The sequence below is a fragment of the Lissotriton helveticus genome, chromosome 3_1 (genome assembly GCF_964261635.1).
Source record: "Lissotriton helveticus chromosome 3_1, aLisHel1.1, whole genome shotgun sequence".
NCBI classification, from domain to species: domain Eukaryota; kingdom Metazoa; phylum Chordata; class Amphibia; order Caudata; family Salamandridae; genus Lissotriton; species Lissotriton helveticus.
The window spans coordinates 1,094,126,811-1,094,153,188 of record NC_136061.1 but is presented as its reverse complement, the minus strand read 5'-3'; the positions used below and the strand labels follow the sequence as shown (position 1 = coordinate 1,094,153,188).

Genomic DNA, 26,378 nt, shown 5'->3' with positions numbered 1-26,378 from the left:
AAGTTCAAAATGCTGACATTGGCTCAGGTCTTAGCTGCCCTGGACCCAGGAGACTGGATGGTAGCGTTGGACTTGCAGGACGCTAATTTCCACATCCCCGTCCTGCCGGCCCACCGGCGCTACCTGCAGTTCACGGTAGGCCACAAGCACTTTCAGTTTACCGTGCTCCCCTTCGGCCTTACCAGCGCCCCACGGGTGTTCACGAAAGTGATGGCGGTGGTCGCAGCTCATCTGCGCAGGTTAGGGGTTTCAGTCTTCCCCCTACTTCGACGACTGGTTGTTGAAGGCGGGTTCGCCCCAGACAGTAGTCAGCCACCTCCAGACAACGGCGGACCTCCTGCACCAGCTGGGGTTTTCCATCAACGTGCCGAAGTCACACCTGTGCCCCTCTCAGACGCTCCTCTTCATCGGAGTTTTGGGTTTATCCTCCCGAACAGCGGATCCGGGATATTCAGGCTCTGAATCCAATCTTTCAGCTTTTATCCCGGGTCTCAGTCAGGTTGACGCTGAGGCTTCTGGGGCTGATGGCCTCCTGCATCCTTCTGGTGCATCACGCCAGGTGGCGGATGCGGGCTATGCAGTGGGACCTGAAGTTTGAGTGGGCCCAGCGTCAGGGCAACCTGTCCGACCATGTCATGATCTCGGAGGGCACTGCGAGACAGCTGCAGTGATGGCTCACGGGCCGCGATTGGGTCAGCGGCAGATCCCTCTCCCTTCCCCATCCAGAGCACGTAGTTGTGACGATGCGTGCCTCCTGGGCTGGGGAGGCCACATGGGCGAGGCGGAGATCAGAGGACTCTGGTCACCGGCGGAGTCCCGGCTCGATATCAACCTTCTGGAGCTGCGGGCAATTCGTCTAGCACTGAAGGCATTCCTCCCCTCTGTCCGGGGGAGTGTAGTGCAGGTGTTCACGGACAACACCACCGCCATGTGGTAGTGCAACAAACAGGGCGGGGTGGGGTCGTGAACCCTCTGCCAGGAGGCTCTGCGCCTCTGGCAGTGGCTGGAATGTCAGGGGGTGACCCTGGTGGTTCAACACCTGGCAGGTTCTCTGAACGCCAGGGCGGACGAGCTCAGCCGAAGATGCATGATGGATCACGAATGGCGTCTGAACTCTGATGTGGCGCAAGACCTCTTTCTGCAATGGGGAGTGCCTTGGTTAGATCTATTCGCCACCGAAGAGAACGCGCAATGTCATCAGTTCTGCGCGTTGGAATTTCCAAGGCGGCACTCGCTCGGGGACGCTTTTCATCGTGAGTGGAGTTGCGGTCTGTTGTACGCCTTTCCGCCTATACCACTTCTGGCCAGAGTGCTAAAGAAAATCAAGCGCAACCGGGCCCAAGTAATCCTTGTGGCTTCGGACTGGGCGCGAAGGTACTAGTATCCCGAGCTACTCAGTATGTCAGTCGATCCCCCGATTCGTCTGCCTTTTCAGGAGGACATTCTGTCGCAGCAGCAGGGGACGGTCCTCCACCCGAACCTGTCCAGTCTCCACCTCCATGCTTGGAGATTGAGCGGCGACAGTTGAGGCTATTTGACTTGCCTCCTGAAGTCTGTACTGTGATTCTGGCAGCCAGGCGTCCCTCCACAAAGTCGGTATACGCCTGCAGGTGGAACAGATTTGTGGCATGGTGCACAGCAAATGCTGTGGATCCTCTCAATGCCCCTCTTTCTCAGGTTCTCCTCTTCCTTCTTTCTCTTGCCCAGCAGGGCTCTGCTCTGGGCACTATCAAGGGCTACCTTTCTGCCCTTTCTGCCTTCTTTAGGCTGCCTGATCAGCCTTCTTTGTTCAAGTCCCCGATTGTAAACAGATTCTTAAAGGGCATCACTCATATGTTCCCTCCTGTTCCTTTCGTGATGCCCCAGTGGGACTTAAACATGGTTCTAACTTACCTGATGTGCGCTCCCTTTCAGCCGCTTCATAACTGTCCTCTCCGTCTTCTTAATCTTAAGACTGCTTTCCTGGTTGCCATCACCTCTGCCAGGAGAGTGAATAAGCTCCAGGCTCTTTCCTCTAAACCTTCTTTCCTTTCTGTCCATCCGGACAAGGTTGTGTTGCGGACAAAACCCTCTTTCCTGCCCAAGGTAGTCACAGCCTTCCACATCGGGCAGTCCATCCCCTTGCCCACCTTCTTTCTGCCTCCGCATCCCTCGAAAGAGGAAGAGAGGCTCCACCGTCTGGATCGCACACGCCAGTTCCGGGTGGATGACCAACTCTTTGTTGGTTACGTGGGCGCTAAGAAAGGACGGGCGGTGCACAAGCGGACCATCTCTCGGTGGATCGTATTGTGCATCCAGACGTGTTACTCTCTGGTTAAAAAGGAACCTCCTGTTGGGCTGAGGGCCCACTCCACTAGGGCCACGGCGACTACTACTGCCCTGGGGCGAGGAGTCCCCTTGCAGGACATTTGTCAGGCAGCTACGTGGGCCTCGCTGCACACGTTCGCAAGACACTACTGCCTGGACAGCCAAGTCCGGAGGGATGGCTTCTTTGGCCGTTCCATCCTCCAGGACTTTCTGGTGTGATTATTGGTTCGCAGACCTACCACCGGGGTTGGTTTTGATGGGGTATCTATTCTAAGGTAAGGAATCTATCACTAACATGTCTCTTTCAGATGCACAAGTTACTACTTGTGTAACGATATATCTGTAAGAGACATTAGTTAGTGATAGATTCCTTACCGACCCACCCATCCTCCCCGTTCTGCGAACCAATATCTAGGGTTAAGGTCATCCCCTTTCAGGGCCCTAGTTTCATGGCACCAGTGTTGGTTCTATCATGGCTCTGCGTATCTGGCGCGGAAAAGCTGTATATAAGAACTGACGTCAGCGCGTGATGGCGGCGTCTAAGTACTCCGGCAACGTCATTCCGGCGCTAACGACGTCGACGACAGATGCGGAGCCGCGGACAACGACTGCCGACGCGCAGGGGTATTGCTACGCAAACGTTTCCGGATCCAGTCTGACGCCTGGGGATATTCTATGGTAAGGAATCTATCACTAACTAATGTCTCTTACAGATATATCGTTACACAAGTAGTAACTTGTGCATCAATACTGAAGAACCACAGTGTGCAGGTAAGTAGCTGGTTTCCCCAGTCCTTTATACTTCCTACCGGGTAAGTTAAATACACTGCTCCCCAGCTGATGGATCAAAGAGCATCCCAAAAATAGAGCAATTAAAAGTTTTGCTGGTTCGTGGTGGATGGGCTGCAAATGATGCCTCCCCACCAAAGAAAAGCACCAGGAGCCAGGCAAAAAACTGGGTTAGAGCAGGGAGGCAGACAATCTAGGTGCTCATGATTTGGGTTTGGTAGTGTTTCATGTATATCTTTTGGGTGGTGGTGCTGCATGTGCTGTGAACAGGACTGATGTTGGTTGGTGGGTATTTGGGACCTTGTGGGTTCTTACACAGCATTAATTGGGAGGTCTTAAAACAGTGATATGTCTATTTTTCTTGTTTAGGTTAGCCTTGGTGTGGTGGAGGGAGAAGGGGGTGGTAAGATGTTTCGTGACGTTAAGGGTATCAGAGGTTTGCATTGGTTTGAAAGGCTGTTATAAGATTAATGATAGTGCCTTTGGATTGGGTTTGGTTAGTGAAGTGTTGCTTATGGCCTAGTTTTTTACGAGAGTCTTTCAAGTCCTGGATATTTAATTACGTCTCTAGGCAAGTTGAACATTCTGAGAAAGGTGTGTTTGTTGAATGAAAGCACTGGTGTTGAGATTGACATAACGGGCAGGGTTCTTTCTGATGACGTGCATTTACATTCAAATAAAGACTAACTGTATGATAAACATGACTTCATTAAACCTTTAAAGCAGGGTCTCCAACTTTTTCTATAATGAGTGCAACTTCTGATCAACGAAAATAGTCCCAAGCTCCTAATAACTTTTGATTATTGTTGCAATAGTGACCACATCAGGTATGACCACAATAGTGTGCACACCTTGCAGGATTATTGTAGTGGCTGCCTAGATGTATGTCACGATATTGAGTGACAAAATACATCATTTTTTATCCAGAGTACTGATAATGTAATGTCATAAAGGTACTTGTACATAGGCAAGTATGGATATAGATAGATATAACTTCAAGATACAAAGAAGTGGAGTTAAGAATATAAATATAACTATTTTTTACCTATGTACACTTACATTATGTTGTGGCTGTCGATATTCTGAATGCAATATTTTGGCAGGAGAATATTTAACATTCAACATCATGATAGAAAACTGCCTCCCCCGACGCAGGATAGGGGTACCAACAGCAGTGTTGGGAAAAGCTTTAAATTGGGAGAAGTAGTACTAGTCGTCAGAGTATACCCAATAAATCCTACTAAACTGTTGTATTCTTGGATTGAGTTAGAAGCTGCAGATGCAACAAGGCTAATAACAAAGTATGTCAATATTGAGCCTCAATCTCAGTATGAAATATGTGTTTGTATTGAGGTATCTTTAAAATTTATTGAGCATTTAACACTATTTTTGGGAAGAGTCCTGCGAGTAGTTTGAGACTGCTAACAATACTGGGACAAACGTGGCCAGTGTTCGCTATTTACAGAGCCAGATAACCTCTTTTTTGCCGAGTCTATTGTTAACTATTTACAGTGCAAGACAACCTCTCTATTACAGAGTCGAGAGATATGTAAGGAAATAATAAATATACTCAACTAATGCAGTATATATTATATAATTGAGGTACTGTGGTGATAGGAGCTCTGCAAACGTCTGCACAAGCTACAACTATTAACTCAAGGATAATAAATGCTATAACTGGACAGTTCCCAACTAAACAGGATGAAATACTGTTTTGGTTAGTGAGGAAAACTTACCGGTTAGAGGAGGTGCTTCCTCACTCTACTCCACAGGACAAACATTGAATATTAAATATGTTTGCCTATGGGTGTGATAACAATTTTAGGTATGGGTGTTTGCTGTTCTTACACAACTACACATGGTATGCCTCCCATTGCCAGAGGGATTGAAACAAATACAGGAGGAGCATAGAGCTTCACATACAGTAGATTTAAGAATGAAAATTATAGGAAATATAGACACAGTTACTGAGATAGTTAGAAATATTAAATGTGATGCAGCATTATTGGCTAAGAATCCGATTCCGCCAAAGGAAAGAAAGCTAGAGATGCAATGGGGGAGTGGGGAGCAATGCGAAATCCCAAGGTGGACTTAAAAAAAGCCACAATTTAGTCAAAAAGATGAAGAACATGGAGGATATAATCTGAGAGAAAGAAGAGAAATTTGAACTCCAGAGAGAACTCAATCCTACGATCAATGTTATTCTTATTCTTCACAGGACCATGGAGGTAAGAAGACAGCTTTTGGTAAAGGTGCTCAGTATTCTCCAGGGCTCAGTATAGGATCAACATATCAGAAAGGAAGAGGAAACGGACGCATTTCATAATAAAAGTGTAACTGCAGCAAGAAAACAGGAATCCTCACAGAAAGTTTTATTGAAGAACGGAACAAGGGCAAAGGCCATATTAGCAAATACAGTAGAAAAAACAGTAGCCAATCAGAAACTCAAATCCTTACTGATTATGGAGGAAACTAATGACTGTGTACAAATAGAAATGCCAAATGGGTGTTTAAACAAACCGGATTTAATATACAAGGCAAAAATACAATGAGGGCATATTGAACTACCAATTTCAAGGATATTTTGGGTACAATTAATTGACTTTTATGATTTAATCCTTGTGGAAGAGCATTGGTACCCAAAGGTTATTATTGAGGCGCCAATAGGGGAGGATGTTATAATGGGAGTTTATATCCTCTCTATCACCTCAGTCACTTAAGCTGCTAAATGTGGCTTGCAGTTAGATACAAAAATCAAGCAGGATGGGATACAGTTGCAACACCCCACTTAGGGCCACATGTATGGCCGTTTTTAGTGGTAGCAAATAGAGATTTGAACCGTTTGCGACCACTAAAAAGTGTTGAGGCATGTATCAACCCTATTTTGCGAATCTGTAACTTGTTACCGAGTCAATATTAGGAAGGGGCGTGCCAAGGGCGTCCCTTCCTAATAGCGAGTCGCAGGGGCATGTACGATTGTTTTGCGAACTGAATGCTGTTGCAAAACAATTACAATTTACTGTTTACTTCAGGTGGGTGGTAAACCACTCGCAAACTGGAAGAGGTCCCCATGGGATCCCTTCCCCTTTGTGATTGGCAGCAGAAACATAGGACCACTGCCTGCTCTTAGAAAATTAAACTTGCGTTTCATTTTTGTTTTTGAAATGCATTCCGTATTCCTAAAAGGAAAACGGGCTGCATTTTTTTTTAAAGTTGCTTTAGTTCAAAAGCAAACGTAGACATGGGGGTCTGCTATCCCCAGCAGGCCACCATCCTTGTGTTATTGCCCATTCTCAATGAGTTGCAAATTACGACCTGCCGCATGAATATTGATGAGAAGGTCATTTGCGACCCCTTTGGGAATCGCAAAATGTGTCTGAGACACATTAGTACATTTCCTTTTTTGACTCGCTAAAATACGCAAATTGCGAGTCGCAAAAGAAAATGGTCGTACTTATGGCCCTTAATTCCTTTGAGAGATGGGCCACAAGTTTGGAAGCAATAACCAATAAAACCAGATGACCACAAAGATCTTAAACAAATAATAAATGAATTACAACACTAAGGAATAGTGGTTCCATTTCCGTCAAAAATGACCGCTCCTGCTTATCAGATTTTGAAACCAGATAATTCTTGGAGTAGAGTATTAGAGTTTAACAATTAGAATTTGCATTGCAAAACGTATGTAGTACACAACGCACATAGCACACGATTAATGTTTAACACAAAAAGTACAGCAACATATTAGATATAGTAAATAGATGTTTAGAATTCGCCGGCACAGTGCTTGCGCTGTGCTTGAGAAAACTATTGTTTTTAATACAAACTTAAAATGGACATTACATCCAGCCTCCTCTCTTTCCTGCCTTCACCTTGATTCCTATGCGTGCCACTTACCTTTCCTACATTTCTATTGGCTGTAGCATATTTTTCTGCATTTACCAATGCATGTTCCTCGTCTGCTTCTCTTGTCAGTTTCCTGCAGCCGAAATACTGTTACCATCCGCTTTGGTTGAACTATATTTTCTTAAAGTTTTGCCTTTTACTCTTGCAGCATATTTGTACAACAATTTATCACCCGGAGAGATTAAGTAATTTGCATAGAATCATACAGTGTTGCGAAGGGAAGCTGAGACTCAAACCAGGATCCCCAGCTCTCGAGTCAGCAGCTCTGGCCACTGCACCACATCATCTCCACTCCTGTGTTACCTGTCAGGGAGCTCTTTCCTTCCCCCGGAGCATGATTGATGAAAACAGCTCTTTAATAATTACATATGCAAAACTGATGCATTACCAACGCCTGTTTAAACAAAATGTTACACCATAATAATATTTGATCCATTTATCCTCGGGAGAATTCATGTTGGCCTTGCACGACTTACAAGGAGTATGCAAATAGTTCTGGTGTGTTTTCAGCAAGAATAATAGAAAATTACAGTGTGATTTAAGTGTAGTTGTCTTGATCTGGAAGAATATGTTCGATGGCATGTGTGGCTGTAGATACACATTCTCTGCATACTCCTGCCATCTAATGTTGGGTTTGGAGTTGTACAAATTGTTTTTCTTCGAAGAATTGTTTTGTCAGGGTTAGAGCAACTCCTCTCTTGGTAATACTGCGCATGGGCATTGACTCCTTTGTTAAATTTTTTTCTCTCCGCCAATGGGTTTGGACGTGTGTGCCTCTCCTCCGTGTTTGACTACTGTTCGGTGCAACTTTTTAGTCCTATCGTGTCTAGTTGTTTCAGTATAGTTCTTTCTAACGCACTTTTCAATTCCGGTACCGCTTTTAAATCCATTGGTTTGGATACCGACACATTGCCCCTCGGGGCGACGCCCGTCTCGGGTCTACCCTCCATGTGCAATGTCAGCACTGAAAATGTGTTCCTGATGGAACTGACGCCTTTTCAATTTTGCCCCCTGTGTCACGCCACGTACCTGCACACGGACCAACATCTTGTGTGCAATTTCTGCCTTTCCCCCGATCATGTTGAAACCGATTGTGACACCTGAAAGTCTTCCCACTCGAAAAATACTCTCTGGGATCGGAGGGCGCTCTTGCTGAAAATGTCTTGTTGCTCCAAAGACGACACTTGTGACGTTTTCGGAAAAGAGCATGTCCAGTAAGAGCATGTTGCAGAGGAAGAAGAGGAGCCGCTGTCTATCAAGGCGATTTCCGTCTTAGAGATTTGGGACAAATTGTGGTACAACCTGACACTTGGGCAGCGTATGAGTACTATCGACCCTTACCTTGTCCCTCCACCTAAAAAGTCTTCCAAATCTTCACCCTTTCCATTTCTAGAGATCGCATGACCGTCTCTGCCATTTGGCCATGACACAACTATCTACCTAGGTTAAATCCTTGGTATCAACTTTGGATCAGGCACATACATCGATGTCCTCCGAGCCTTCAGTGCCGACCCGGCCTCTGATTGCTTCCGTCTTGGTGCTAACCAAAAAACATCTTTCTGCTTCCCAATCTTCGGTTCCAAAACCTGCCATACCTAAATCCTTGAAGCACTCTTCGGTTACAAAATCATCGGAGCCGAACATTTTAAAACATTCCACAGTTTCCATGTCTCCTGTTGAACCTAAACTCAAATCTATGGATGTTCAATAAAAGAAAACCCACATTCAACAAGGAACTAGAAGAAGAGTTGCCTTCCCTTCACCAAAGAGACAATTGACTTTTGAGGAGGATTTGGATATTCCTGTGCCACAAACCAACAGGTCAAAGGACACTGCTACCAGTCCTACTCATCATTCACAACCTCCTCTTCCCCCACCTCCACCTCCACCTCCTCCTCTGCCACCGCCATCCCCACCTCCACCATCTCCTCCTTCCTCTCGTGCATCTCCATAGATGGTACACCTCCAGGTTCACCTAGATCATACACACGGGCATGGGGGACTCATTAGGAGACCCAGATCCATGGGATACTTATGATACTGATCCCATGATTCATAATGATATCCAGCTAGACCCTCCCCTCCAGAGGATGCTAGTGCCTACCAACAGGTTATTGACAGGATAACTACCTACCATGGTGTCCGATTACATAAAGAATCCTTAGAGGAAGATTTCCTTTTTGACACCCTGTCTTCTACACACAAGGACACGCAGTATTTACGTATGCTCCCTGGTATGTTGTGCCACACTGAGGATATGTTCAAAGAACCCATCCGTGCTAGGGTCATTATTACTCCACATGTGGATAAAAAATATAAATCCACTCCATCGGACCCTCTATTCATACGCGGTCAGTTTCCACCAGACTCTATAGCTGCCCCCACTGCTCGTAATAGTCAAGCATCTGGAGATACGCCACCCCCTGAAAAAGAGAGAAAGCATATTGATGCAGCAGCCAAACAGCTAGGGGCTCAAGCAGCTAACCACTAACTTGTTGTCAGCTCCCAGACCCTCCTAGGGCACTAAGACTGGGGTCACCAGTGTCTTCCTCAGGCATCACGCTTGGCTCAGGTGCTCCTGATTTAAGCTAGAAGTGCAACAAGTGGTTCTTAATATGCCTTTTGACAAGTAACATCTCTTTGGTCCTCAGGTGGAAACCACCCTAGGTAAAATGCGAAGAGATACAAATACAGCTACGGCCATGGGCACCTTGCGGACTAATACATCTAGAGGTTTCACTTCCCAACAGAAGCAGGGCCAATACGCTTTCTCCAAGGTTTTTTTTCAGGGGCTTCTTTAAAGGTGGTAACAATAGGGGCAGAGGCAGAGGTGCTTCCACCTGTGGAGCATCCTCCACTACCAAACAGTGATTGCCTCACCCTTTCCACACACCAACCACACAATACCTGTCGCGGGAGGACTTCCATTTTTCCATCCAGTCTGGTAATCCATCACCACAGACCAATGGGTACTAGCCATTATCCAACATGGTTACTGTCTGGAGCTCATTACCATGCCACCCAATTTTGCACCTCACGCTCACAAGTTATCTCAGGATCACCTAGCACTTCTCAAACACGACGTCTGAGCCCCACTCCTCAAAGGCGCAATAGAACCAGTTCTTATTCGCCAACAGGGCACAGGAGTATACTCCCTATATTTCCTCATGCTAAAAAAGGATGGGTCCTTAAGACCAATCTTAGATCTCAGGCCCCTCAATTATTATATCCTCTAAGAACATTTTCACATAGTCACGCTGCAGAATGTCATTCGCCCTCTTACCACAAGGCGACGTTATGGCCAAACTGGAACGAAAGGACACTTACTTTCACATACCCATACACCTTGCTCATCGAAAATACCTCAGGTTCATCATACCAGGATAAGTATACCAATTCAGAATACTTCCGTTTAAAGTCATGACCACTCCTTGCATCTTCACAAAGTGCTTGGCAGTAGTGACAGCACACTTAATATGACAAGATGTTCATGTATTCCCATAGCTAGATGACTAGCTCATCAAAGCAGCACTCATCACCAATGTCAACAACACATTTAGTTGACTGTAGATCTACTACCCAGCTTGGGGTTGCCCATCAGTATCCCCAAACCTCACTTTCAACCTCTTTAAATTCATTAAATTCAGCCATCCTTAGGGGCAACGCTCAAAACACAGTTGGGTGTTCACATATCCTAATCTGGCTTTGATACAACATTTTTCAACAACTCTATCTCACTTCCAGTTGAACAACACTCACACAGTTCGGACTCTCCTGCGTTTACTGGGAATTATGGCGTCTTGCAGTGCCATAGTTCCACATGCAAGACTACACATGTGCCCACTGCAACAGTGTCTCTCTCGCCAGTGGTCTCAAGCACAGGGCCATCTACAGGATCTACTGTTGCTAGACCGCCACACTCACCGTTCTCTGCAATGGTGGAATGCCAACAATCAATTGAAGGTGTGGCCTTTTTTGGACCCAGTGCCTCAAATCATTATAGGATATGATAATATGTATATAGCGCACTTATACCTACGGGTGTCAAGGCGCTAAGCGAACGCAGGAGGAGGAAAAAGTACCAACATCCAGCTAAGGGGCAAATGAACAGGTTTACAAAAGTTACTAGAAGACCGGAAGAGAGTCCGCCTTGGAAATGGAAGGGGGCAAGGAGTTCCAGGGTTTGGCAGCTGCCACAGAGAGGGAGCAACCAGCCCATCTGGACGTGTGAAATCTGGGAGAAACCAGGTTTTTTTGTGTGGAGGATCTCGAGGTCCTTCATGGATTGTACCATTGAAACATGGTTTTTAAGTGTGATGAGCCCTTGCTGTGCATAGACTTGTACACCATACCCAAGATCTTGAAAGAAATGCGCTTCCTGATGGAGAGCCAATGCAAGGCTTGAATTCCTTCCCTGGCTGACTAATACTTCGGTATGTTAAGAATCAGCCTTGTCGCAGCGTTCTGTACTACCTGAAGCTTGTTCAGGGATTCTGTGTTGATGTTGAGGTACAGAGCGTTGCAGTAGCCGAGATGGGAGGTGAATATTGCGATGATAGTAGGCTGACGCAGTTCAGGTGGAATATAAGGCAGTACTTTCCTCAGAGTTTTTAAGATGTAGAAGCAAGTGCTGACTGTACGGCCAACCTGGACATCAAAAATGACCCCCAGATTTTTTGCAGTTTTGACCGGTACAGGAAGGGGACTGCAATCTGCAGGCCACCAGGCATGAGACCAAATGCAATTCTATGGTCCAAAAACTAGCACTTCGGTTTTGTCCTCATTGATCTTTAATGAATTGTCCTTCGGCAAGCATATAATGCTAGACATACATTGATTAAACTTTCGGGCAACTGATTGCAGATCATTTGTTATGGAAACAATGATTTGTGTTTCATCAGCGTAGGAGAGCACCTGGAAACCGAAAGTTCCCACCAACTCCACTAGAGGGGTCACGTAGAGGTTACAAAAAGTGGAGCTAAGCGAAGATCCCTGGGGGACCCTACAGAGAAGGCCGAAGGCCTTTGCTCTAAAGCCTCCACACCTGACGAAAAGAGATCTGCCAGTCATGAAAGAGTGGAGAAGCTGCAGATTCCTTCCTGTAACTCCTGCTTCCTGCAGTCGCTAGATTGTGTGCACTGGGGAGATGGTATCGGATGCTGCCGAAAGGTCGAGCAAAATCAGCTCTGCAGATCCGCCTTGGTCAACCTGTGTGCGGATACAGTCTGTGGCTGCTACTAGGGAGGTTTTGGTGCTGTGACCGGCACGAAAACCGTTCTGAGGGCTGTCAAGGATTTCCTGGGATTCAATGTGTTTCATCAGCTCAACCTTGATGAATTTCTCCAGGATTTTAGCCGTAGCGGGAGAAGGGAGATAGGTCGGAAGTTCTTTAACTATGAGGGATCGGTGTTGTTTTTTTTAAGATGAGACCTAACCACAGACGCATCAAAAACAGCCTGTGGTGCGCATCTCAAAAATCTAACAATACAAGGTCTGTGGGATGCCAGACAACAATCTCTTCACTTCAACAACTGGGAACTTCAGGCAGTTTTCCCTAGCACTGATAGCTTTCTTTCCTAATCTCTCACACAAAGTTGTTCTAGTCTGCACTGACAATATGATAGCCATGTGCTATCTAAAAAATGGGGGAACACGGTCATCTCAACTGTCACACCGTGATCAGACCATATGGAATTGGGCTCCTCAGCATCACAGTCATCTCTTGGCGGAATATCTGCTAGGAATGGAGAACATTCATGCGGACCTGTTTGGCAGGACCCACCAGCAAACTCACGAATATGAACTCAATCCACAAGTTCTACTTCCATTCTTTCAAAAGTGGGCATTTCCTCAATTATGCTCATTTGTCACAGCTAAAAACACAAAAAGCTAAAACTTCTCCTCCAGTTTCCCCCACCCGCTATCCAAGGGCAACACACTATGGATGAGTTGGTCAGGGATGTTTACCTACGCTTTTCCACCTCTCCCTCTAATTCCATTTCTTGTTTGGAAACTTAGGCAAACATCATTATCAATGATCCTTGTAGCTCCCACCTGTGCACATCAACCCAGGTTCACAATCTTACTGGATCTCTCACTAGTCCCACACCAGAATATCCCCAGCAGGCCAGACCTTCTCACTCAGGACAACGGACAAATCAGGCATCCACACTCCAAGATGTTCAACCTAGCGATCTGGTACTTGAGGTCTTAGAATTTGGTTACCCAAAGTTACCAACAGAATGTATGGACATTCTTAAGCAAGCATGCATACCCACAACTAGAGCATGTTATGCTGCAAAATAGGCACGTTTTGTTTATTATTGTCATCCTAAACAAATAAATCCCCTCAGAGCCACACTACAGGATATTACTTGTTATTTTCTTCCTTTACAAAAATCCAATTTAGCATATACTTCCATTAGATTGCATCTTGTTACTATAGCTGCCTATCTACAAAATAGACAGCATCTATCTCTCTTCAGGACTGTAGTCATTAAAGCATTCATGGAAGGGCTTAAACGAGTAATTCCACCTTGTGTTCCTCCAACATCCTCTTGGAACTCAAATATTGTACTTACAAGGCTCATGGGTCCTCCTCTTGAGCCTTTGCATTCATGCTCTCTTCAATTTCTCTCATGGGAAGTGGTGTTTTTAGTTGCCATGATCTCCCTCAGGCGCATTGGTGAGCTCCAGACATTAACCTTAGAAGAACCTTTTTGTCAAATACGTAAAGACAAACTGGTTCTTCATACTGATCCTAAATTCCTACCTAAAGTAGTTTCCAAGTTTCACCTCAATCAATATATTGAGCTTCCTGTTTTTTTTCTCTAACCCTGATTCTGTTGCAGAAAGATCTCTTCATACTATAGATGTTAAGAGCACCTATGTTCTACATAATAGAACTAACATTTTCAGAAAAAAACAACAACTCTTTGTAGCTTTTTCTCAACGTCATCCAAACAACCCTTTATTCAAATCAGGTATAGCTAGGTGGTCTGTGAAATGCATTCAAACTTGTTACATTAAAGCCAAGAGACCTTTACTTGTAACTCCTAGAGCACATTCCACTCGAAAAAAAGGAGCAACTATGGTATTTTTAGAAAATATTCCAATAGCTGATATTTGTAAAGTAGCTACACCACACACATTAACTAAACACTACTGTGTGAGAGTTTTCGCACACCAGCAAGCCAAAGTAGGTTAGGCAGTGCTATGAACTCTTTCAAACTACTGCAGTTACCACATGCTAGTACGAAAGGGGGTGGTGATGGACGGAGCATCTGAACCAATCAAACACTCACACCCAGTCAACAGATATGGGTTTAATCCATCACCGTTCTTTAGCCCATTCTGCCACCCCAGTTCAGATATGGCCATATGCAAATCAGTCTGACCCTGTGCCTCATGGGAACAGTCCAGCCCGAACTGCCAAGCCATGACTTCCCTGGACCGGAAACAAGCTTCCGAGGACCGGTTTCTGGTATTTCAGCCGTCTTCAGCCCGGCTTGCTTGAATCCAGTGGCAAAGTGAGCAAGGGACTCACGTCTGAGCATACCCTGCCAACTTATGGCGAACAAAGTAGTACAAAAGGGGGTGGTGATGGACGGAGCATCTGAACCAATCAAACACTCACACCCAGTCAACAGATCTGGGTTTAATCCATCACCGTTCTTTAGCCCATTCTGCCACCCCAGTTCAGATATGGCCATATGCAAATCAGTCTGACCCTGTGCCTCATGGGAACAGTCCAGCCCGAACTGCCAAGCCATGACTTCCCTGGACCGGAAACAAGCTTCCGATGACCGGTTTCTGGCATTTCAGCCGTCTTCAGCCCGGCTTGCTTGAATCCAGTGGCAAAGTGAGCAAGGGACTCACGTCTGAGCATACCCTGCCAACTTATGGCCAACAAAGTAGTACAAAAGGGGGTGGTGATGGACGGAGCATCTGAACCAATCAAACACTCACACCCAGTCAACAGATCTGGGTTTAATCCATCACTGTTCTTTAGCCCATTCTGCCACCCCAGTTCAGATATGGCCATATGCAAATCAGTCTGACCCTGTGCCTCATGGGAACAGTCCAGCCCGAACTGCCAAGCCATGACTTCCCTGGACCGGAAACAAGCTTCCGATGACCGGTTTCTGGCATTTCAGCCGTCTTCAGCCCGGCTTGCTTGAATGCAGTGGCAAAGTGAGAAGGGGACTCACGTCTGAGCATACCCTGCCAACTTATGGCGAACAAAGTAGTACAAAAGGGGGTGGTGATGGACGGAGCATCTGAACCAATCAAACACTCGCACCCAGTCAACAGATCTGGGTTTAATCCATCACCGTTCTTTAGCCCATTCTGCCACCCCAGTTCAGATATGGCCATATGCAAATCAGTCTGACCCTGTGCCTCATGGGAACAGTCCAGCCCGAACTGCCAAGCCATGACTTCCCTGGACCGGAAACAAGCTTCCGAGGACCGGTTTCTGGCATTTCAGCCGCCTTCAGCCCGGCTTGCTTGAATCCAGTGGCAAAGTGAGCAAGGGACTCACGTCTGACTGATTTGCACATAGCCATGTCTGAACTGGGGTGGCAGAGTAGGCTAAAGAACGGTGATGGATTAAACCCAGGTCTTTTGACTGGGTGTGAGTGTTTCATTGGTTCAGATGCTCCGTCCACTACCACCTCCCTTTTGTACCGCTTTTGGCCGCCATAAGTGTGGCAGGGTATGCTCAGACGTGAGTCCCTTGTTCACTTGGCCACTGGATTCAAGATAGCCTGGCTGATGAGGATTATGAATCCGAAACCGGTCCCAGGATGCTTGTTTCCGGTCCAGGGAAGACATGGCTTGGCAGTTCGGGCTGGACTGTTCCCATGAGGCACAGGGTCAGACTGGTTTGCATATAGCCATGTCTGAACTGGGGTGGCTGAGTGAACTAAAGAATGGTGATGGATTAAACCCAGATCAGTTGACTGGGGGTGAGTGTTTGATTTGTTTAAACGCTCCGTCCATCATCCCCTTTTGTATCGCTTTGTTCGCCCTAAGTGTAGCAGGGTATGCTCAGACGTGAGTCCCTTGTTCACTTGGCCACTGGATTCAAGATAGCCTGGCTGATGAGGATTATGAATCCGAAACCGGTCCCAGGATGCTTGTTTCCGGTCCAGGGAAGACATGGCTTGGCAGTTCTGGCTGGACTGTTCCCATGAGGCACAGGGTCAGACTGATTTGCATATGGCCATGTCTGAACTGGGGTGGCTGAGTGAACTAAAGAATGGTGATGGATTAAACCCTGATCAGTTGACTGGGGTGAGTGTTTGTTTTGTTTAAACGCTCCGTCCATCATCCCCTTTTGTTACCACATGCTAGCCACTACTTTAAAGGAGGGACTGCTTTACAGTCTATGCAGAGCATGTGTATCTGCAGCCACCATGCTATCAAATGGATTATGTTACTTGCCCTGTAAGCATTTGTTTGTGACATGTAGTTCTGTAGATTCACAGGTGCCCTCCTTCATTCCCGGACAATTGTGGTAGTTGCAGTAATGTTTTACACATCACTATCATATATTCACGTATTAGCATAGCCATCTCTATTTTTTACTCATTTTTTACACTCTTTTCTCATCCTCCTGTGGGAAAACAGTCTAACAAAAGAGTCAATGCCCATGCGCAGTATCACCGAGAGAAGGAGTCACTCTACCTCATGACTTGAAACAATTATTCTAATAGTTCTTTGAAGAAAAACAAATGGTGCAATTCCGAACCCAACACTAGATGGCAGGAGTATGCACAGAATGTGAATCTACAGCACTACATGCCACATACAGATGCTTACAGGGTAAGTAACATAATCCTTACAACACATTGATGAAATAGTTACTGCTCTAAGAGAAGCAGGATACAAAAGGAATTTCAAGAAATTAAAATGTTTCTTAAATGTAATTTTTCTAGGATATGAGTTATCCAGTGAAGGTAAATGACTGGCTTGTTAGAAAAATGTGGGACTCTAGAACCTCCAAGTTCCCTGCGATAAATACAGACATAAATGGGATTTTTAAATGTTGGCAGAACATACTTGCAAAATTATACTTAAGCGAGTAATAAAATTATATCATGTGGTTCCACCTACATTTTATAGAAAGGTCTAGAAACTGGAACATATACAGCTACTCTGAGATTTACAGGGAAACATGATAACTACAGTATATTTTCAAGGGCTGGAAGTTCTAAAGCATCATTTTGTGTTGGGAAGGTCTTGGCGCTTCTGTGGCTGCAATACAGCACGTCATATCTAGTCACATAATTTCTGTACTGCAGGTGGCTCGTTGTGGTGAAAGTGTGTGGTTAGGTGCTGCAATAGGAATTGGTGTTTTAATTCATTTTTGTGGTGGAAAGGTTCAGGTGTGTGTTTATTGAATTGCTGGTGTGGTTATGGGGTATGTCTGTGGTCAGTAATCTGACCACAGTCTGCGTGTGATTGTGTGAAGCGCCAATGTTCCTCTTTGTGAGGGATTGGCAGTCTTCAAATTCCTTTTATGATGGGAGCGCTTGTGGGTGCATTATTTGTGCCTTGGGGTGATAACGGGTAGGTCACAGCAGGTCACTTGACCTCCAGGCCTTTAGTAGATGAAGGGCAAGCTTTGTAAAATTTACAGAAATACATATATCTATTTTTTTCGCACAGGAAACCCTTTCCCTTACACCATCAGTAAGTATTGCGATGTTACCTCCTCATTCCCACCGTTGAAATGAAATTCATCATGCCTTTTGACAACAGTAAATCTGTTGGCTTTTTGGGCAACTAAATGCAGGGTTATGTGAAACTCCAGAAACCTACAAGATTGTTTGAATTCTATTGCTTTATCAGGTAGATCCGCCAAGTCATGCCCCCAATCTAGGCCAAACCTTAAAATTACAACCAAGAGAATTCCACCATGCTACCAGATTTTCCTCATTTTGAATTGGGCAGCCGACTTAACACACTAGCGGAACAGCTGAACATAGAGTGAGACACAAAATGCTGTTATTTGCTAACGCTTGCCTGACCAGACGTCAAATGTGAACCTGGCCACTTACATTTGTGCTCCACATTTGGAAGCTCAACAAAGCAAATATCTCACCCGCTTGCCATTGTGGTCCATATTCATCTGAAAGGACCAATGCGCACTGATTAGAATGCATCAAGTTGCAGTCCATATTTACCTTACCGTAGAATATAACGTCACCAAAGATTGTTTGAGTAAGGCACTGGAGAATGCAATTTTGTGTATCTACATTAACTGTTGCATTTTATGTTTTTGCGTTGTAACAATTGCAGCATATACAGCTAGATTCATCAAAGTGAAATCGGCTCGCAAAGGGCCAGATTCTGAGAATCTGACCCTTTGCGAGCGCAATTTTTGCATTTGGGATTCATCATCCCAAATGCAAAAATCGCAATTATAGAATTCGCAAATTTGCGAGGAATTGCATTTAAGGAATCTCTATTTGAGATTCCTTAAATGCAATTCATGACACATTTAAAAACTGCGAATTCGCAAATTTGGGCCGCTATTTACCGCGAAGTCAAACTTCGTGGTAAATAGCGGAAACTTAGAAAAATGCACTTAAGTGCATTTTTCTAAGTTGTATGTTAAACACACACATGTCCCAAGGACATGTGTGTGCGTAACACCAGCATCCGATGTCATTTCAGGGGTGCAACAGGGTGTCCATTGGACACCCCTGCACCCTTGAAATAGCAAAATCAAAATGTGAATCGCTAATAGCGATTCGCACATTGATATGTCTTCCCATTCATTCCTATGGGCCTTTAGGCCCATAGGAATGAATAGGGAGTTATTCCTTATTTGTGATTAGCAATTAGCTAATCGCAAATAAGGAAGCTGTAGGAATCGCAATGAATATTGCGATTCCTACATGAATCCTGTTTTGCGAGTCTGTAATAGCGATTACTTATTATTCGCTATTATAGACTCGCAAAACATGCCGATGATGAATCTGGCTGTTAGTTCCCCTCAGATATTTTTTTAAGAATTTTCTGTGATTTTAGAATAATACACATTTTATGTATTTTTTTTATAATTTCAGGTTTTTATAATTTTTTGGGGAAATATGACCATGGATGTGACAGATGGGTGGGACATTCATTTATATACAAATGGGTGTTTATGCTGACTGCTGGATAGGAGAACACCTTTTATTTTGTGTATTCATATAATTGGGGATAAATAATGTGATAACTGGGAGTCTAAACTTTTACTGTTTTTTGAGGTACGTGCGTGTTTCATTCGAATGTTTGCTTTAAAACTATTCCATAACGTTCTTAACAAAATATTAAAATGTAACATAAATAGTTTTACTTAATGCTGATATGTATTTTTTGTTAAATTCAAATAGTCCGCGCGCACGAGGCGGAGGAATAAGCGGCCATTTAAACTTCACACAAAATCGTTAGTTGAAAGAAAAGAAAGAGTTCAGGCTTTTGGCTATGTTATAAAATATATATTGAAAGAATGTTTTCCTTGAAATCTTGTTTCAGCTGAGGGTTTTTTTTGTCACTTCCCCCGTTTTTACGCATCACTTCCCCACTGCTGTAGTTGTGATTGATTTAAAGAAACAAATTAAACATTGTCTTGCATTACTAGTTGGAGCCCTGCAGAGACGGGAAGCACATCCGCAGAATTGCTTGTTAGGTTCTCCCTCGCCATTATCTTTCCCGCATGGTCCTTTACTAGTTAGCCGGTGCATTCATTTTGCAGTAGGTGGCACCCCGCATTGTGCATTTGCTTTCTCTAGCAAGGCAAGGGGAAACAGCTGGTATGTGATTACAAGTTTGAGGGAAGTATGCAGCTTCACAAAAAATCCGGGGATTTGGTGGCTGAGCTGTCAAAAGGCACAGGGCGCAAGGTTACTTAATTGACATGTTGCAAAGAAATGGAACGGCTCCTTGCAGACGACGACTCGGTATCCTACGTTTTGTGTGACAGAACAGTACTTGCCTAATAAAAAGAAAACTGCCGTGTTTTTTTAATTGTGGAAGTGAAACAAACGTGAGAAATGTGTATGGCCTTCTGCCAGAAAAAAAAACACGCGTTTCATGGCCACGGTGGTAACATTAATAACTTAATAATAAAAAAATAAAACTTGCCTATTAATCATTTATCATCCGTATTAACTTCCTTAAGGTTACAATGTTTGAATGAATCAAGGGCGATTTAAGGCAATGCCAATAATAGATTGTTTTACTTTACAGTATTATAAACTAATGGACATTTAAGTTGACGACTGGCTGAAGAAGGATGATTTACAAGCCGCAGTATAAGTGGAGCCTGCAAGCGAGCCATTTACTTTAAATTCTACCTTGTTTAATTTATACCAAAGATTTTGTCTCCGGCCGTCAGGAAGATCATTGTTAAAAGGCGAAGCTCATGATTCAATAGCGGTGCAAGAATACTCAACCTTTTAACGACAGTCGTGCCAATCCTGCTGAGAGTTGTTATTCTACAGTCTATAATGTGATTATCTTGTGCGAAAAATACATGTAATAGTTGATAATGTCAATTTGCCTCATCTTAACATTAATCCTTTTACATTCGGCTTCCACAATGTTTATAGTCACATCTCCTTTTCTTCAAGATACAAGTAGACATTTTGCGGAAGGTAGGCGGGCGACCGTGTATGTAAATTGTGGATGTAAATTTCTATTATAAAGGCATGAAGGTGTGCATGGGAAATCATGATACATTGATTTTAAACGAAGATGGTCTCCCAGTTGACAGCACTTGCATAGGCTATTGTTTGAATTTGAGAAAACGAGCTTACATGTAGATAACCAGCATCTTGCATGGTACGCAATACATTTTATGTAAAGTTTACTCTGAAATGGGTTAAATCTTGGTTTGGAATACAAAAAAGTAAGGAAGGGTATTGTGCACTTGATAGCTGATTTTAGCATTCAGGGCCATATGTATCAAGGTACCCATTTGCGATTCTGAAATAGCGATTTTTAAGAAATCACTATTTCAGAATGGCAAATTGGTATGTATGTACAAATTCGCATTTGTTTTGCGAATTCTTAGTATTCCTTAATTGCGAATAGCAAATTGCGAATCGCAATTAAGGAATACTTTCCCATTCATTTCTATGGGCCAGGAGGCCTATAGGAATGAATGGGAAGTTATTCTCAATTTTGCGATTCGCAATTTGAAAATCGCAAATTGAGAATAATTTCAAGGGTGCAGGGGTGTCCAAAGGACACCCTGTTTCACCCCTGACATTAGCATGGGTGCACATGTGGTGCACATACATGCACTAAGGACATGTATGTGCTTCACAGTGCACTTTGAAAAATGCAAAAAAGTGCATTTTTCAAGGAATTCGCAAATTACCACCAACTTGAAGTTGGTGGTAATTTGCGATTCCTTAAGGCCAATTTGCATTTTTTAAATGCTTCTTACATTGCATTTAAGGAATCGCAATATTTGCGATTCCTTAAATGCAATCGCAAAATAAGGAATCGCAAATTTTGCGATTTCTTATTGTGCACGCAGATTTGCTTAATACATACCATTTGGCCAAATTGCATTCGCAAATGCCGAAATTCTGCTTATTTCGGCGATTACGAATGCAATTTGGCTTGATACATATGGCCCTCAGTTAAATACTTCTCCAGTACCAACTGTACCACAGAAATAATTGTCGTTTTAAAAATTATCATTTTTAATATAGTGTTTTATACACCACTTGTGCCATTTATTTTTTTTTATTTTTTTTTTTCAAAACCAAAACCACTTGTGCCATTTTTAAGCGTTCTAAGTAACACATATTAGTACCCAATTTATGGCATTGGATGAGGCTGCATTTCTGGGATTCGAGCTTCAGACCTTCAGATCACCACATTTGTCATTGGCTATTGTTCTTTGAGCTGTCATTCTGGCTTCTAGCGGCACTGGCTCTTCATTGGGGTTGAATGGACGCACGATTTCCCATTTTAGGTTGGAATCGTGGTCTAATGTGTATAATCAAGGAGAACACTGAAGGTTATTCAAAATGACTGAACATCTAGTCAATTCAATACTGAACTCCGATGAACTAGAGTAAACCTTGTGGATCAAATATTTTCTAGCTGCATTATGAATTTGTCTTTATTTAAATTATTGTAAGCTTCTCCTCTTCATTATTTTTTTTCTAATGTCTTTGGACAGTAAATATAAAACAGTTGCAAAAAGTATTTTCATCTTTTTGTACTCTGTGCTGACACTACCAGTTCACATAAGGGGTATCATTAAAAAAGAAATACATTTCTCCCTTCTACGAAAACTAATATGTGTTTGAATACACAACTATCACTTTACGTGTATCCTTATTCAGATTTTTTTTTTGTAATAATAGCTATTTCTAAAATCGTGACGTTATTCCTCACAGCCGTTCAGTCCTCACACATATTTCATTGTTCTCCAAGTGAGAGTATCAATTGACATACTACAGTTATTAAAATTGCCAGCTTCTAGCAATGTGGGTAGCAAGTCCGAGTAATTACATTCAGAATTTTGTGGTGCTATTTAAATGTGTGCTGGTGTTTAAGCGGGCTTCAAGCAATTTGCACCAGTCGCCTGCTACATATAGCAAGTAGCTTCTTTGTTAACAAGAGGGAGGTGGTGCAATTACACCTTAGACGACGGGTTAAAATCACGGAGCATAATTGGGTGAAGACGTGTTGACCAGAATGAGAAAGCTCTGAAAGCAAGCCGCCGTCCGTGGCCTTGTAATACTGTAAATAAATATTATTGTTTAAGTGGAAAATAAGTGTTCAAAAATTGAACTTTTGCTTTGCTTTTGGGAAAAAAAAATGTTAATCAGAGTAGAGCGGCATCTGGAATTGTGGAGTCTGTGAAATGCGATTCCATTTTCCCCATAGCAGTGCTTTTAATAGAGAACTGTCACACAGTTCTTCTGTCTTGGGTCAGCCTAGCAGTCATTGTTACATACAGGTAATGAAGTAAGAAGAATGGTCTTTTTTTAAAGACATTTTTTTAAACCCAATACAATAAGAAGGGAAATATGTCCCTGTGAAAAAACTGATATATGCTGATATGTGGTTTCCTTGTTGACATATTTAAACACTATTTTCGGTTCTTCAAATATCCCCACCCACTTTGAAAGTGGTGAGAGTTGTGGTGCTGTGAGGTTTCGAATATTTCCACTACATACATGTTGGTGTTTGTTTACCTATAGATATTAATCTAAGATTGTATGCACCCAAATGTGCAGACATTGCTGCATTGATAGTGTCATCATTGGAAGAGCTGAATATAATTATAATCTGACATTTCCAATGTCTTTCTGATCTGCTTGCTTAGGCTTTTCAAATGCGTAATGGTGGTCCCTGCTACGAAAGAGGGGTACTTTTGTAATAAAACATCGAGTCTCTGCGGTTTTACTGTGGAGGCCGTTTAGTGACTGAGCTCCTCTTCATTAGAAAAAGAAGGCATGTGGTACTGATATTATCATGGATATGTTAGTGATGGTTAAAAAAATGCAGCCCCCCCCCCATAGAATTACATCCACCATGAGTAAAATACGCATGATTTGAGTCTGTTTGTGTGTGATGTACAAAAGGTATGCACTGTAAGCACTATTTTTGCAATTAGAATTTTAATAAATAAACAATGAAAAAATACTTTGCAATGTCATATGAATATATTCGGAGGCGGTGCTCACCAGTGAGGAATTTCACCTGGGTGAATGCGAGGATACAATTGTAAGCTTTTTCTTTCCGATTCTAGGCATATGTAAGTGGCCAAAAAGCTCTTTCCATGAATCTTTGATATGCCCACGTACTTGTTTACTTTAGTTGGCTTCCATGGACACATAACTCAAGGAACTGGATATGCAAATTAGGCCTAGGTGTAATTTACACATGATATAAGGTTGGTTCTGAGATGTTTTGTTTGGGAGCCTGGAGCTAGCCCATTCTTGCAAAGTTAAAATAAGAACTTGCCACCCTCTTCCAAGAGATGGGAACTGAGATAGTTTTTGAGACAAGGACAGTGGCCCAGTTTCTAAAATGGTGTGACAGCACATCCTTAGCAGTTATCTTGTTTGGATTACTTACAAAGACAAAATCTTTCATGGACGATGTTGTGGGTAATTCAATATAAAATGTGCGGCTGTGTGCACTGGCCATTGGCTATTCCATTGCTGTCCTAAGAGTATAAAACTGTAACCTAAAGAATCAGAGCACTGTTTCTTCGCTGACTTCTTTCTTCTTAAGATTAACACAATTTACAAAATACATTGTTGGTATTGGAATGCTTCTGTTCTCTCTAAATATTTGAGGTGCATTTCTCAATACATTGGCGCAATATATTTCTCTGTTAAGTTTATTTTTGGACACATATGACAGTTTATGGTTATTCACATGTAATGAAGATCTCTTTTATCTTGCAGGCTTATTGGAAGCCATATCCTGACAAAGACGACGACTTGCGACAAGCACCAGGATTTGTAGAATCCGAGCTGAACGATTCAGGAGTCTGCGAATTCTGTCAAGCAGTTTTCCCGCCGTCTTCCACATCCCGAGGGGATTTCTTTAGACATCTTAATTCACACTTCAAAAAACAGGTTTAAATATTTTCCAGGCACACCTCTGTGCAAAGCAATCAGTGCAGGGATGCTTAGATTTAAAATACCACATCAATTTCTACTGTACATGTAGCTTTTTGTAATGTTACAATGTTTGCAGTTATTGAGCTATGGCTTAAAATATGTAATCTAGAAAGACATGGTAATTTTTACTATGAACGGTATGGGTGACATGATTTTTTTCGTTCGCCCATAATTTGCCTCACGCAAAATTAGCTTAATCATGTGATCCATTCCATGAAACGATTTAAGAATGTAAGATACAACTGGAAAAACGAAATTATTTTTAATGGCTACTATTGTTGCATTTTTTTTTAGGTGCCAAACTTTTAGATGTAAGTTTTTTTTCTGGATTCTGTTTCAATTTTCCACTCTTTACTTAACACCACAGATGTGATTTTGTCTGCTAATGATTTTACATTAGGAATAATGCAGTTAATATTTATTTATAACTTTCCATTCAACCAAAACTTAGTACTTATGGAAAATGTATTTCGTTTTGCCGCATCAAAGTGACTCTTCATTGCACTTAAAATTTTTAACCCAGTTGATGCCTGATAAAAGTACACATCGATTCTTTTATGTCTGGTTGGGGAATGTTTTAAACATTAACGAATAAACTCGTAATATTTATACTTTATGTTCATGTGAAATATCATCACATAATACATTAAACATATTATATAAATATCATTGGATTTACAATGTTAAGCAGATTTTGTTCTGAAATCATATACTCATGTAACATCTGAGAAGTCAAGTTTAATATTCTCAATGTTATTCTTTAAGTTAGAATACAAGAGGGTGTTATTAAATAGTGCCCCATGTAACAAAAATCCTAGGTAAAGTGTATAATAATTCCATGAATGAATCCCAGTTCAGAATGTGTATGCATATGTTCCATTTCAAAGCCTGAACCTTTTTTTAGAATAAAGCTCTCGAGTGTGCAGTCGTGTATGAATACTGGATTAGAAATTAATAAAACGTGTTAAGAAGAATTGGAATAATGAAAAGATGTTATTGTTGAGACATGCCCACTTAACGTAACTGTCCTTATTAATCTAAATGCTCACATGAAATGAAAGTAGTGACTACAGGAATAACTTGAACTAGAATTAACTTAGTGGAGAGAGCTAAAATAACAAGACTTCCAGACTTTTGCTCTGCCTGGTGTATTGCATCGAATACTCGAAGAGGGCTGGAACTCATTTTCTTGGAAAATATAAGCATTCGGCAGTGAAATTACGAACACATTACAGCAACTTTTCAAGTAATTTGCAGGTTTAGGAACAAACATTTGGATTAGGTGTTTAGATGTTAATTTAATTTGTAACATTTGTTTTCATAGGCACAGAGATATACATTTTTAGCATACTTAATTGCTCAAAATCCTCTCAATAACTATGTTTACCATTGCTAAATGTATCTGTGTGGCCAGTTTCTGCATATAGTATTAAATTATATTTTAATAAACCTATGTTGTATAGAAAACCCGTTTACGTTGTCTATATTTGTTGAAAAAGTACAAAGGCAATATTAATTTATTTTTATGGCGTTTTCCTTTACTTGTTGGCTCTCCAACCGTTAATGGGTTTTAGAGAAACAGATGAGCAAAAACTAGTTTTACCTGACTGATGGGACTAAATGTATGCAGTTCGGAAAAGGTGTAATCATTGGCAAATGCTACCTGCTGAAAATGTTTAATGGGCGTATCTTTCTTGCTGGCTATGTGAACCCTAG

General features: G+C 42.7%; 1 protein-coding gene across 3 annotated transcripts in view; it reads left to right on the top strand.

The window, feature by feature from the left end:
• TANK (TRAF family member associated NFKB activator) overlaps positions 1-26,129 on the top strand; it is a 386,559-nt gene extending 360,430 nt beyond the window's left edge. For all 3 annotated transcript variants that reach the window (XM_078681664.1, XM_078681665.1, XM_078681666.1), the window contains one exon: positions 24,444-26,129. In XM_078681664.1, coding sequence (XP_078537790.1) covers positions 24,444-24,623 — 180 coding nt within the window. In that variant the 3' untranslated portion in view covers positions 24,624-26,129. The remainder of the gene's footprint in view (positions 1-24,443) is intronic.
• Positions 26,130-26,378: the final 249 nt, after the last annotated feature.